This window comes from Odontesthes bonariensis, chromosome 20, assembly GCF_027942865.1.
Source record: "Odontesthes bonariensis isolate fOdoBon6 chromosome 20, fOdoBon6.hap1, whole genome shotgun sequence".
In the NCBI taxonomy this organism is placed as follows: domain Eukaryota; kingdom Metazoa; phylum Chordata; class Actinopteri; order Atheriniformes; family Atherinopsidae; genus Odontesthes; species Odontesthes bonariensis.
The window spans coordinates 20,511,170-20,525,110 of record NC_134525.1 but is presented as its reverse complement, the minus strand read 5'-3'; the positions used below and the strand labels follow the sequence as shown (position 1 = coordinate 20,525,110).

At 40.6% G+C, this 13,941-nt stretch overlaps 1 protein-coding gene across 2 annotated transcripts in view; it reads left to right on the top strand.

The window, feature by feature from the left end:
• Positions 1-13,941, top strand: part of dlgap1b (discs, large (Drosophila) homolog-associated protein 1b) — an 87,048-nt gene that overhangs the window by 44,059 nt on the left and 29,048 nt on the right. The window contains exons 3-6 of one of the 2 annotated variants that reach the window (XM_075452269.1): positions 1,162-2,287; positions 4,263-4,477; positions 11,100-11,166; positions 13,148-13,394. In XM_075452269.1, coding sequence (XP_075308384.1) covers positions 1,229-2,287; positions 4,263-4,477; positions 11,100-11,166; positions 13,148-13,394 — 1,588 coding nt within the window. In that variant the 5' untranslated portion in view covers positions 1,162-1,228. Of the gene's footprint in view, positions 1-1,161; positions 2,288-4,262; positions 4,478-11,099; positions 11,278-13,138; positions 13,395-13,941 lie in introns of both variants that reach the window. The other variant, XM_075452268.1, reaches the window with a different exon arrangement.

The window sequence follows — 13,941 nt, the reverse complement described above, 5'->3', positions numbered from 1 at the left end:
TGTCCTCAGCTTGTGTACTTGACCATTGGATTTGGCTCCCTCGTTTTCTGTTTTGTTGCTTTCTTCTTTCCCTGCTTTCGCTTTTTTTCTTCTTTTTTTTTTTTTAATCTACCACAGTGGCTTTTGCTATTGCATTATAAATCGCAGTAATGAATTGCACGCTGTGGCTCGACCACACTGCTGTCACTGAGCGACACAGGGGTGCGTGGGCTCTTATTATTGTCTCGTTAGCTTCACCTCCAGTCCATTGGAAACTGTGGGTTCAGCAACTAGCCAGGCACAGCCTCAGATGGGTAAGGAAAGCAGTTTAAGGGCCCTGATAGATGCAATTGTTTTCATGTCAACATGTGAGAGGAAGGTCGTTTTTTGCAGTTGCCTCTCCCAGCCCAGAAGCTGTCTGCAGAGTTTTACTAGGCAATTAGTTTTCCTCTAGAAGACATAATGGCATAGAGGGAAAGTGGGATCATTTGCTGTGTTTGTTGATGGAAAGATGTGTATGCACGTACACTGAACAGGTATCCTGTAAAGGAGAAATATACACTTTTTTACTGAATTTGTTCATCCACTGTTCTGTAAAAGCACTGGATTGAAAGTCGAAGACATTGGGCTGTTTTTGTGAGCTTATATTTTTTTATTAAGACTCAGCACAGCTTACAACTCTGCATCCCATTCCCAGTTTCTTTTAATGTTTTTGTTTAGTTACTGTGATGTTTCATATTGCAGTACCCTTGAACAAATATAGCAAACAGCTAGAAATAGATTTGCATTCTTCTTGATACTCCTTCTTGCATTGTTTTTCTCTGTCCTTAATCCCCTGTCACTTTTTCATTGGATTTCTCCAGACCAAACACATAAATGTTAACAGTAGCTTGAGAGCAGATTCAGGTGTCAGGGGCAATAGGCCTTGTGGTTTCTATATTTAGAGATTTTCCCTCTCTATGTTTTGAAGGACAAAGATAGGAGTGAAAGAGAAGAAGAGGTTCATGTCCTGTCAACATCACGTTTCCTCATCTTTGGAGGTGTGCCAAAAAGCATCTCCCCCACATTCACGCAAATGAGAACATTAAAAAGTGCTTTGAGTGTGTGCAAAGTTTAAAATTCTTTTTCTGTGTCTCTCTTCCTGTTTGTCTGTTTTGCTTCTTGGCGGCGTTTTGTTTGAAGAGCTAGATTTGGGGCCGGTGCGGACTCCTTGCGGCAACTGTTGGATGTGCATGTTGACCTGGCCACGATGACAATGAAAGGCCTGTCCGGCAGCCGCAGTCACCACACAGTGACCTGTGACCCCTCTTATGAATCTATGACCCTGGGACACTCGGATCATCGGCCCTACTTCCTCAACCCAGGGGAGGCTCATTCGGCTGACCACCCCTGCTACAACCAGCGGAACTCCTTCCAGTCTGAGTGCAGTACTTATCCCGACCTGGCCAGCTGCACCTTTCCTCGTAGACATTACAGCTCTCATCATGAGCTTAAAGAGGAGTGCGGCGCTGTGGTGCCTTACACCGGCCCAACAGGGAGCAGTAAGGGAAGTGGAGGCAACAACAACCGCATCCCCTCTAACTTGCTGGAGCAGTTTGACAGCCAAGCACCATTGCGGCGTGAAGGCTACCACACACTGCAGTATAAGCGCACCGCAATAGAGCACCAACGCAGTGACAGCCCAGGTCGAATCCGCCACCTCGTTCACTCCGTCCAAAAGCTTTTCACCAAGTCCCACTCTCTGGAGGGGCCTTCAGGGTCTGGTGGAGGAGGGAGCGGGAGGATGAATGGCAGCAAATCCAGTCCTGATGATCCTCCATCATGCTCTGGCACCTTAAAGCACAGCAAGCGCAGCAAGAGCAAAGACCGCTCCAAGTCTGAGCCTAAGATGCGATCTGCCATATCAGGCTACTGGAGTTCAGACGACACGCTTGATCGGGAAGTGTGTCTCCATCATCATCAGCAGGGGGGCAACAGTGGCGCGATGCCCTCTGGGGTCATGACGATGGGGCGGCACCCAGACAAATCACAGTCGCAGTATTTCATGGAGTCCTACAACACAATCAGCGCCCAGTCGCTAAAAACATCGCGAAGCAACAACGACGTGAAGTGCTCAACATGCTCCGGTGGCAGCAGTGGAGCCCTGCCGCTGATGGGTGCGCTTGATGGACAAGTCCAGCTGAAGAAAAGCTCGTGGTCCTCTACTCTGACAGTGAGCAGAGCGAGAGAGGTCTACCAGAAGGCTTCAGTCAACCTAGATAAAGCTCTTGTGAAAGCCGAGCAGGGACGCACTTGCCATTTCCTACAGGTAGGACTGCTTCAAGAGCCCCACCTTTTCTATGTCATCCTTCATATATCATCTGAGGCCAGCTGCTCCTCCATATTTCAGTTTTTCTTCATGCATCTACATTTGTTTGTGCGTGTCCGTGTGAATTGAAGAGTTTAATCGGGGACACAGTGCCCCAGAACCCATACTGTTATTCCCTTGATCATTGGTCTTATAATGTTTTTATCCTTTGTATAATCATAAAACATTTTCATTAAACTTCACGTGGCATCTGCTCATCTGTCTTTGTGCCCCCATGCATGGAAACATTCATATAAGTGTATGTGTGTGTGTGTGTGTGTGTGTGTGTGTCATTGAATATGGACTGTGCAGATATGTCTAAGGTCCCAACATCGAGTACTTAGCATTTACTGTAAAAGAGAAATAATGCTTTCATTTTTCATTCTAGAATACAGCAAGTTTAAGTAGCACTACTGCCTTTCTTTCTAGAGTATACAACACAGCAAAGATTAGAAAACACAAACCTAATTTGTTATTCATGGAAAATTGTCACATTTAACTGCATTTATCCAGCTGTTCAGATCGTGCTTGTGGTGGTCAGTCAGTCAGTCGGTCAGTATGGTGCTACTACGAGATCAGAGAGTTGAGCTGACAAAAAAAACTGAAAGAAAAATGCCTCAGTGGCACACTCCCATAACAACAAAAGGACACATACACACTGATACATCAATCAAACTGATCAAGACTGACTTTTTCTGTTATAGAAAAGATAAAAGTATCTTTTTTTCTCACATTGGAGTGAACTGCATATTATCAGTCTGAGGAGAGAAAAAGCAGCAAGAATAGAAGCACGGAAGTGTATGCGTGCGAGCCTGTGCACACTGTACAACCATGAGAGAGCAAACAAGGGCAACAGGGGAGTGCGAGGAGGGAAACATAAAAGGCAGAAAGTTCTGTATGGCCATGCATTTTAACATCCTGGAAACAAGCAAGAAAATCAAGACAGGATCTACAATTCTTTCAGACTAAAACTGCTTTTCTTTTCTTTTTTTTATCTAGAAAATGAGATTTGCTCTCAGTGAGAACTTGACAAGATTGCCTTTGGGCTTTTTTTTTTTTTAATTTATTTATTTATTTTTACTTTGAGTTGAATATAAAGAGATGCTGTTTGGATCACCTACTGTGATGGGATCCTACAGTGTTCGTGCAACAGCTACAAGTTACAGTATATTTGACATGCCATATTCTACTGGGAGGCTGATTTTCAAAAAGGAGAAAAAAAGCTAGATTGAAAGCACAACTTCAATTTTATTTCTTTGACCGTTACTCAGTGACAACAATTAACCATTTTTGGTGTCATTGCAAGCCTAGTTTTTACCAAGATGCTAAGACTGTCTATAGTTTCCCCTGACATTAAGGTCAGCTTGGTTTCCTAGATACACAGCAGTCCATTGAATTATTTTTCCACACTTTTTTCTTGCTCTGTATCTCATTTCTTGCACTTCAGACCTGGTGTCCTAACAGCCACTCACATTGGGACTGCAATGGTTCTGCTGAACAAAACCCCCTTTGTCCCCCCCCCCCCCCACCTCTCTCCGTGTCTGCTGTCTTTGACTCCCTCTCTTTTAGATTTGTGCGAGGAAATAGCTTTGCCTCCTTTTACTTGTACCTTCTTTAGTGTGTGTGAAAAGTCAGGAGAGCAGACACAGGCCAGATTGCTGCAACATTTTGTCAAAACAATTAATGCCCTGCATTTGATATGCAGCTTGCATCACTGGACAGAAAAAAGGAGGCCACCGGCACTGTCAAGCTTATGGTATGATCGAGGCAGACCTTGCATTGATACTGTACTATTACTGCTGAATCTTTTCAAGTGAGCTGTAGACACTTAGAAAATATTGTAATCTTGCCTGTCTGTGCATCTCTTGGAGTTTTCATGTGGGGAGGATAATGGGTGCTCAATCGTTCTAAAACTAATCGCACCTCATCTCTACAGGTTCCTCAGGATGACTGGAGTAGTTTCTCTCCACTTGGGAAGGATGACGAGATTCCCTGCCGGCGAATGCGTAGCGGCAGCTACATCAAGGCCATGGCAGAGGAAGATAGCGGTGACTCAGACTGTAGTCCAAAACCCTCGCCCAAGGTCCAGGCAAGACGAGCCAGCTACCTGAAGGCCACTCAGCCGTCTCTCACAGAGATGACCACTCTCAAGTGAGTGTGCGCTAAGAATGAGACTATAATTGTCAGTTACTTAGTTTTGGAGGATGTTTTTTTTCAATTGGAAATGTAATTTTAGAGAATGCCTTACAGATTTCCTAAAGCTCAAGCTAACACTTTCAAATGAACTGAATTGTTACATTTCTAATTATAGTTGCAAGCAGCAGTGATTAAAGTCCAAGCACATGAAAAGATTTTAATGATTTTAACTTAAAACTTTTTAAAGAAATGTAGCCCTCAAAAATTTACCATGTACCATAAACTAATATTTTAAACCCTTTATCGCCAGAGATGGTGACTTGCTGTTTGTGCCACTCAAGAAACATAGTTTTCCCACACACATTCTCACAAATTGAAGTGTTTTTATATATAACATATTACAATTTATTTATGCAAATCCAGTTTTTAAAAGGCTATTCTAAATTATGTCAATTGAAATCTAATTCTAAAGAGATTTGAAAAACGGGTCAATTCAGTAAGTCTTTAAGTTGCCAGTTCTTGAAAAAAATTCTGTATTGTATAAATCTATGTTGTAATCTGTATTTTAGACTACTTCTGAAAATATGTGAAAAGGCCATTGCTAACTTGAAGACTTGGTGAGATGCAGTTTAAAGACAGTGAAACCTTTTGCAAAAAATAAAGTTGGCCAACAATTATTTGAAAATATATGGACATTTTTAATTAATTGAGGTCAAGTTTATCACAGGAGTTTAAATCTCTGAAGAAATCAGATTGCAACTCTAAGTTCTAGCCCAGGTTTAGACTTCAAACAAGATCATACAGCACACAGTTCTAAAGGATTGTATTTTCCATTCCATGTTTTTCAGCTACTGCTTGCCTGGTGACTTTTTTGGGTTGTCTGCCATTTTACGTACAGCCAGGCATCTCATGTTGTGAAGGTTTGATCAAACATTTAGTGACTTATCGTTTGACGTAATCATTCAATCATTACCAAACTGTTTCAGGGCAGAAAAAAAAAGATAAGAAGAATTTAGATAAATGAAATAAAGCAGAAACAAATACTGCAACATTTTTTGGTTTAGCTGTCAGCCTGCATGCCTGTGTACTTTGTTTGAGCACAAGCTTTTGAATATAACAGCACCAGTGAAGCCGGCAGGAGAGATAGAGGGAAAGAAAGTCAAATAGAAAATCAACAAACTTACTAACCTATATTCCTGCTGCTTGCAGCTCGAGTGCATGATGTGATCACAGCTTATCTACCTGCTCGTTACAACTTGAGCCAAGTTCAAACTAGAAGATTCTTGTATTTGTCACACGCTTTGGCATGCTCCTCTTGTAATGAGGAGTTTTTATATCACAGAGGGTTCACACTACATGAATGATCTGCAAGATTTTTCTCCAGACTTAACCACCAACTCGTCTGCCTGACTTTTATCAAGCAGTTACTGCTGTCATGCTGAAAAGTCTCCGCCGTGTCATTGATGTCATTTACTCAGATTTGGGCCATTTGCCTGGAACACAAAACTCAAGCTTGAAATCTTGTAGTGTGAATTTGACTTTGGACACTTAGATCAACTTCATCTTCGTGCGTTGCATCTCTACACAACACAACAGCATTATGGATTGAGTTAGTTATAATGCATTTTCTTTTTTGTGAGATCTGAGGTTTACCATTGGATTACTTTCACAATCATTTTTGATCTTTCTTGTTATATTAGGCATTCTCGGCTTAGCATTGTTTTTTTTCATCAGTAAGACTTTGTCATGAACATTTTGATGCTGCAAAGTCTTTACACCTTCACACCCAATAAGTTGTGTACTCAATTAACTTTACGAAGAAGTTGAGACATTTTCTGACTTTCTTTCTTTCTGAAGGAATGGATAATTAGAAATGTTAGAATTACAAATTAGAAGTTGAGCAGTTGTCAAATTAGTAGAGGGACTGTGTAATCTCTAATTAATTCATTGCAAATTTTCTTTCACCGAACTTGAGTCTTACATTTGTGGTTGTGGCCATTATTCTTATCAGTGATATTGATATTACACTTAGCAAGTTAATTACTGTTAGCTGACGGAGTGATAACAATACATAAGAAAACCATTCTGGTTAAACTTAATAAAATTTCATTTGGGGTAATTTTGCACAGAAAGTTTGCTCTACAGTAAGAGAAAAACACCCACAATTTTGTTGACTTCACTCTTATTTCATTCTTCTTTGAATAGTGGTACAAGTAATCTGTTGGCTTGTTTTCAATCTGTATGATTTACATTTGATCGTCTTTTCTTCAAATTCCCTGTAGCGATGTCCTTCTCTCCCTTTTACTTTTGGCAAATAACAGATTTTCATAACTGTAGTAAATATGTCATCTCTGTTTTTCCCATCATTTGCTGTCAGAACCACATAATCTGTCCACTTCAGTGGTATTTATTGATGAAGTGAAGGTTTATTGCCATATGCAAAAGTTCCCTCAGTTGTATTGCAGGAAAAGTCTGTATTGAGTGTGTATGTATGGTTACTAACATAAGGCAAAGACAGATCTACACCCTCTGTAGATATTAATGTCACTTTCTTGTTCTGATGTAACAAAGACACAATTCGTATGCTAATGCTATTCTGCACAACTGAAAACATAAATATGGCCAAAAAATGCTATTTTGCCATTAAAGCCCCCTATAGCTAACGCACTGTAAGTTTAGCTCATAATAACAGGAGGTATTTTAGATTATACTTCGCATAAACAGTTAGAGAACTGATGACATGAGTGTTATCTTAAAGCATGCAGCTTTGTCTGATTAGCTGTGTAATATCCAGAGATGATAAGAACACCAGTGTAATCTCAGTTATTGTTTTTGGCTGCATAAACACAAGCACACAAATACACACTCTTACATAAGTATGAGTGGCGCAGCTTGGGGGCCACTAATGACTTGAGTGTGGCACAGGAATGCCATCATCATTTGATGGAACCCAGCGAAACAAACCAAACTGCAGTGCTGCGTACTGGAGATAGAGAACGAGGCGGGAGCCGCTGATATCTTGTTTTCACATTGTGCTTTTGGGAACTGGCTCAAGTCTCTACCTCTCCGCAGTGACTGAATAATCAGCTCTGTTGTTCCATATGTGTCAGAGCCCAATCTGTGACCACTCTGTCCTTGTCTTCCCTCCAATTGCTCCTAAGAAGTTGCCATTTGCTTATTCTCGCCCAGTTCTATAATTTCTCTATACTAAAACACTTGGTACTCAGATAACGCATACATTTGAATTGCTTGGGTAAATACTGGGTAAAAATCCTTTGGTAAAACCCAACCGAGCTCAGGGGAAACAGACGTTTTTATTTTTGCCAAATTAATTCACTCCTGGCCTGGATTTGATCATATTTGGTTTGTCTCACTGAGAAGACGCATCCCTCCATCCCTGCAACCATAGTGTGGAGTTTTTTTTTTTTCAGATTGTGACAGAAGATGAAAGCAAAAGAGGGACGAAATAGGAAAAGGTAGAAAAGGATAGATCAGCAGGATGACGGAAAAGACGAGGTGAAGCAAACAAGAAGATAAAATGTAATGAAGAGGATGGGGAAAAAGATAGGTGAGAAAAGAATAGATCTGCAATTACAAGAACGATTGGAAATGTAGCGGAATCAGCTAATAGCCCTGAACAGCTTTTATTCCTGACTGGCAGAAGAAAATGTGTCATAAATGTCAGTTGTGCCATAGAGAGAAACCTTAGGGCACACTGACAACTCATCCTCAGGTGGTACTGATTCAGAGCTGCGTCTGCCATTTAAGATGCCACTGTAGACTTCACTGATGTATAATCAGCCCACAGGGGAAATCAAGAAAAAGATGTGGACAGGAATAATGATGTGGGTAGATTTCTCCTTGACTTTATCCCTCTGTGCATCACCCACACTCAGATTCAAAGTTGCCGATATGAATGATTCACATTAATCTCTGAGGTTTGGAATGTACATCATGACACATCTTACTCAGTTGAAAAGTTAAAAAATATCTCCTCTCCCTTGACCGGCGTAAGAATACGATGAGAACAAGTGCTGAAAATTGAAGTAATCGCAGAAGTTTTGTTCATGGCCACTTGGTGCTGGCACAAAAAGTGAGTCAATCCAATTTTCATTCTTGGTCTAAACCTAACCTTAATCATCTCAACATAATGACCAGAAAACCGTCTGTCAGCAGCATTGCACACAAAAAAAAATACCAGCTATGAGGTATAAAATGTTCCAGAAATTCAGAAAACACAACAACAAAACAGAAAAAAAACAGAATCTGTAAAATCACCACCACAAAATTGCTTCATTTCAAAATTAATCTTCTAAATGGTTTTTGTGTAAACTGTTGTGTTTTTTTCAGATTAGTTATTTGAGATTTATTATTTCAATTTGTGAAAATTAACAATGTGAATAAATTAACATTCAAACTATCGAACTGTAAACAGTATCAAGTTAGTCAGAAGGCTGTCAGGTTTGGGTGGGGTGGTAAGACACGGATGCGGACTCAGAGGATGTAGAAAAGCAAAATTGGGTTTATTAAGGACTTAAGACGAAACAAAAGGTGCGGCTGAGCCGGATAACAAGACAAAACTGTGGAATAAATACATGAACAGGACTAAGAAGAACAAAGAACTTGACTTAACATGAAATACTTAACTTGGCATGAAGGGTATTGACGGGTAGGATCTGGCAAAAACAATGAGGAAACCTGGAAACTAAATACTGAGTGAGTGATAGGTGAGTGAGTGCAGCTGAGGGGAAAAACAGGTGAAGTGAATGATGGTGATGGCAAAGCAACAGAAACTATGGGGAAAACATGGCAAAACTAACAACTAAACATGGACTTAAAAACTAAGACATGATTAACACATAAAACACCAAACTAAAAACATGGGGAGAAATCCCATGGGCGTGACAAAGGCTAGTGTTCATTGACTGGTGTTTTTAGGCATTCTGTCATTTTCTTTCTTTCTTTTTTGTGTTGTCTGGGAGGTTACAGTGTTTTCTGTTTCAATGTTGTAATCTGTATGGGCAATCGGCAAAGGAAGGACCCATTGAATGTTTTTGTAGATCTGGATCCGTTTTTTTACATTGTGAAATTGGCAGTTTGGTTTGGTGGGAAGAAATTCTCACTGAGTGCCCATCCAGCTCTTTTTGTCAACTGATTTACTGTCATAACTATTTCAGCCTTACTCTTGAATTATCAGGTACCTCATTACTTCTTTACGATGCTTCTGAGCATTCAAAGAGGAGCAATGATAGTTTTTTGCTAATGTTGTTTCCCATATTGATTTTAGCTTTCTCTGTTGAGTTTTTTTTTTTTTTTTTTAAGAGATTTGTCTAATGGACCTGTACTTTGTGTGTGTCTGACACCACAAGACCTACAATTGAAATACCTTGATGGAACCCTCAGATTAGAATATAATTCATTAAATAACACATGCAGCTATACTTCATTTTTGATAGCTTATATGCTGCAGATTCTTCTCACTATTAAAAAGCCAGGATGGCAGCTTAGGTACATGAATGCATGTTTGTGAATGAATAAGTGTCCAATCAGCATCCTTATTCCTATCTCAATAGTTCATCTGTCCCTCCACTTTACCTCTACTTTCCAGTGTTCCATCCAAGAATGTCTAATCTAGTTTGCTTTGCTGTGGTTTTTGCACTCTATTTTAAGGTTGAAATGCATAATTAAAACAGATCTCAGCTGAAGGCAGAGATCAGGGGCTGCACAGTATGTCTCTGTGAGAATGTTTTTATAGCTCTGTATGTAAAACTGAGGGACAGTGTGTGCGTGAGTGTGACATTTGGATATTGTACTTTTACTTCACACATTTGATTTTTTTTCAAACAAATCTTAAAAAATCTTAACTAATGTTATTTGTGTTGTTTCAGTTTCCCTCATTGCACTTTGTTTTCTACACGTCGGCTTTATGGGCCTTCCATCAAGAGGAAAGTAAGTTAGATTTAAAGGCCCAAGCATCAAAGGCGGGATGAAAGCCTATTGGAACCCTTGATAGTTTTATTTTCCCTTATTTATGAGTTGTTTGGCTCACGTCCAATTGCTGTGGAACTGCAACTCGCACATAGTTCTTCACATGCAAACACTCCGATGCACATAGCTGTGAAGCATGCTGAGCAATCAGATTGGAGGCAGGTGCGAGATAATGAGACACCTTTTCATCTTCCTTGGAGACAGGATGTGTGCGTCTTTCAGTCAGTCTATAGGTCTTTTTGTGTGTCTGTTATCTGTTTTTGTAAGAAAGTGTGTAAATTGATAGGACCTTACAGGCATACTTTCACCCACTTCCATTTCCTGACATGTGTATTCAAGTGTTCTTACTGTCAAGTGGTTTAGAAAGCTCTTCAAGGACAAACTATCAAGGACAGACTATCTAAACTTCTTGCGAGTGTTCCTCTGTAATTCTGTGCTTTTTGATTAGATAAGGGTGTCTCCTGAAGCAATTCTGCATTGATCTGTATCTTTGGGTTCATACACACTTCCAAGTACCTGGGAAATATAATTTCTTGCTTTCTTTTGGAGATTCTGCTCTCCCACACTTACCATGTTTTTCCTCTGCTTCTGTCTTCCTGGTTTTCACTGTTTTACCTTTTTTTTCCCCTCTCTCCTTCTCCTGCGGCAGGATTTCCACGGAGCACTCACCCAAGCTGCAGATTCGGAGTCACAGCTATCTACGGGCGGTGAGTGAGGTTTCCATCAATAGGAGTCTGGACAGCTTGGACCCGGCAGGGCTGCTGGCCTCGCCTAAATTTCGCTCCCGAAATGAGAGCTATATGAGAGCTATGAGCACCATCAGCCAGGTTAGTGGGCCTGTGCGTCACTGTCATTGGCCGCTACTCCCACCTGATCCTCAAAAATGATGTCCAGTGAGGTTGTGCAGTGGGAGAAATCCGATTCATAGTATTTCTAGGGTCCAAATTAATAATCAGGTCACCATCCTGCAACATTAAGAAAACCCCCTGTTTCCTAATTAGCGTTTACATCTGTGCACCGTTTTCTAGAGCTCAGATGATACATCAGTATTCAGACTGGCTAATTAAACAGGAGGACCTGCAAAATCCCTGCCAGTCATTCCTTTATCTTGACAAGCTCTTTCTGAAGTGAAGTACATTTTGCCACTTGTATGTGATGTATGTCTGTTATTGTTATGGCTACTGCAAAATAAGATAGTCATTTTGGATTTTGAGCACTGTTTCATAGTCTTTATTATTCAAAGTGACAGGGGAGCTTAACATACCTTTTTGCCTGGAGTAATGGGGATATGTAATCCCATCCAAAGCCCAGAGGCAACACTTTGCTTCGCCATCTGAATGATGGACCCTTGAGACATCCCTTCAAGTCCTAGCAAGAAGCAGGCCCACAGGAGAATGTCACAGTGGATCTGGCATCTATAAAAATAATGAAAGAGGTGCTGCTTCAATTCTCTATCTCACTCTCACATTTTAACATGTGTTTTGCATTGAGTATGAGGTAACACAGAAAGAAGAAGATTAACTTCAGAGGATTGAATTGAGGTCCATAAACCTTTCCGATTCCAAGCTCGACCCTGTATACTCACACTTGTGTGACTGTATACTCCCCTTACTGACAAACACTGTCACCCTGTGTTTTGGTCCATGTTAACTCTTAAAGGAGTTCACAGAAACTACTAACACACCCATCGCACAAGTGTGTGCCACATTTTTAAAAGTTTTCAGCTAACAATTTGGTTAGATTTCCTCAATCTGTAATCCCAGTATTCCTCATTTTTACACTTCCCTTTTCTCACCAATAACAACACTTATACAATAACACCCCCCCCCCCCCCTGCACCCTTTGGATACTCTTGCTTTTTATCAAATGTATTTATTTTTCAAGTAACTGTAAATTATACCTAAAAGCTTCACAAGATGGTGTGGAGGTAAAAACAGTAAAAGTCTGACAAATGTGCTTCAACAACTTGACTAAGCCTGTTTGAGACCAAATAATACCAAACTGGTCTGTTTGTCTGGGATTATAATTTACTACATATGTATTTTGGTGGCTTTTTTCTTATTCTCAATTTTCTTTTGAAGGTTTTATTTGCTCTATTGGTCTTTATTTAAAAATAGCTGGATAAGAAACAGAGAGAAGGGGTGACACATAGCGAAGAGCCACAGGCTAGAATTGAACCCGGGATGGCTGCAACAGGGCAAAGAGTCTCCATGCATGGGCCTCCCACTCATCCCAGTGAGCTAAACAGCAGGTCTGTTTATTCTCAATTTTCAAATTGAGACAAAACCGACACGGCTCTCATGCTCTTGTTTAAGAGGCTAGTGTTTATTTTATTGTCCCCTCTTGGGCAGAGAAGCACAAGCTTGATATTTTTCAGCAAATAAACACTAGAACTGTCTTCTGTTCCAGCTCTCAATTTGTTATTTGTGTTTGCGCATGAAACACTTGCATTGTGATGCTTTCATCAGTGGAGTAGCACAGAAACTAATCTTGTAGCACCAAAATATGTTTCCCTGTCTTTTGCTATGTAATATATATTACCTTTCTGCTTTGTCCTACACTTTGCTGGTGCTGTTTTCATTTGTATTATATCCTTTGCTGTGATGTGTACACCTTTTTGTGTATTTTTCTTGTTCTGGATGTTTGCGTACAAATGCTGTATATCTGTGTGTTTCCCCTAATTTGCAGGTGAGTGAGGTAGAGGTGAATGGACAGATCGAGGCGGTGTGTGAATCAGTGTTCAGTGAGCTGGAGTCACAGGCTGTAGATGCCCTGGACCTGCCCATGCCCGGCTGCTTCCGCATGCGGAGCCACAGTTACGTGCGTGCCATAGAGAAGGGCTGCTCACAGGAAGAGGAAGAGGCAGGCATCACAGTGAGCAACAGGAGGACCAACTCTCCACCGCGCACTACCACTACTGTCAGAACCATCCAGAGCAGCACAGGTTGGTGGGAATGTGTTTAACTCATGCAAACTCATGTGCTCATTACAGTTTATGAACATACATACTCTATTGCCCATTATACATAAATCAACTGCAGAGAATGCTCAGTTTTTTCTAAATTATGCTGCATGTATATGGAATTACCACAGAAAAATTAATGAATGAACACTACAGATACTGCAAAGGAAGATGTTGGAGTGATGGTCATCAAATCAGATTGCCATTTCTAATTCTCTTGTGCTGGAAACCAGTCACGCACTTGATATTTTTCATAAAGAAATGATTTGCTGACCGTGGACTAGTTAGACTTTGCAAACACACACCCATACCCTCTGTATTATCATCCATCTGACCCAGTTTTCTCCTCAGATACAATAAGATGAATCTAGAACTGTTTTTCCCCAACATAGGGAGCTTATCTGAGCTGTAAAGCTTAGTGACTGCTGGATCTTATTTTAGCCCTCTTGTGTGCCTCATGGTCTGGAGAGCTTGGTTTTCCAGCATCACTGCGTGCAGTATTGATGCTGAGTGGTGCTGGCATCCAGCA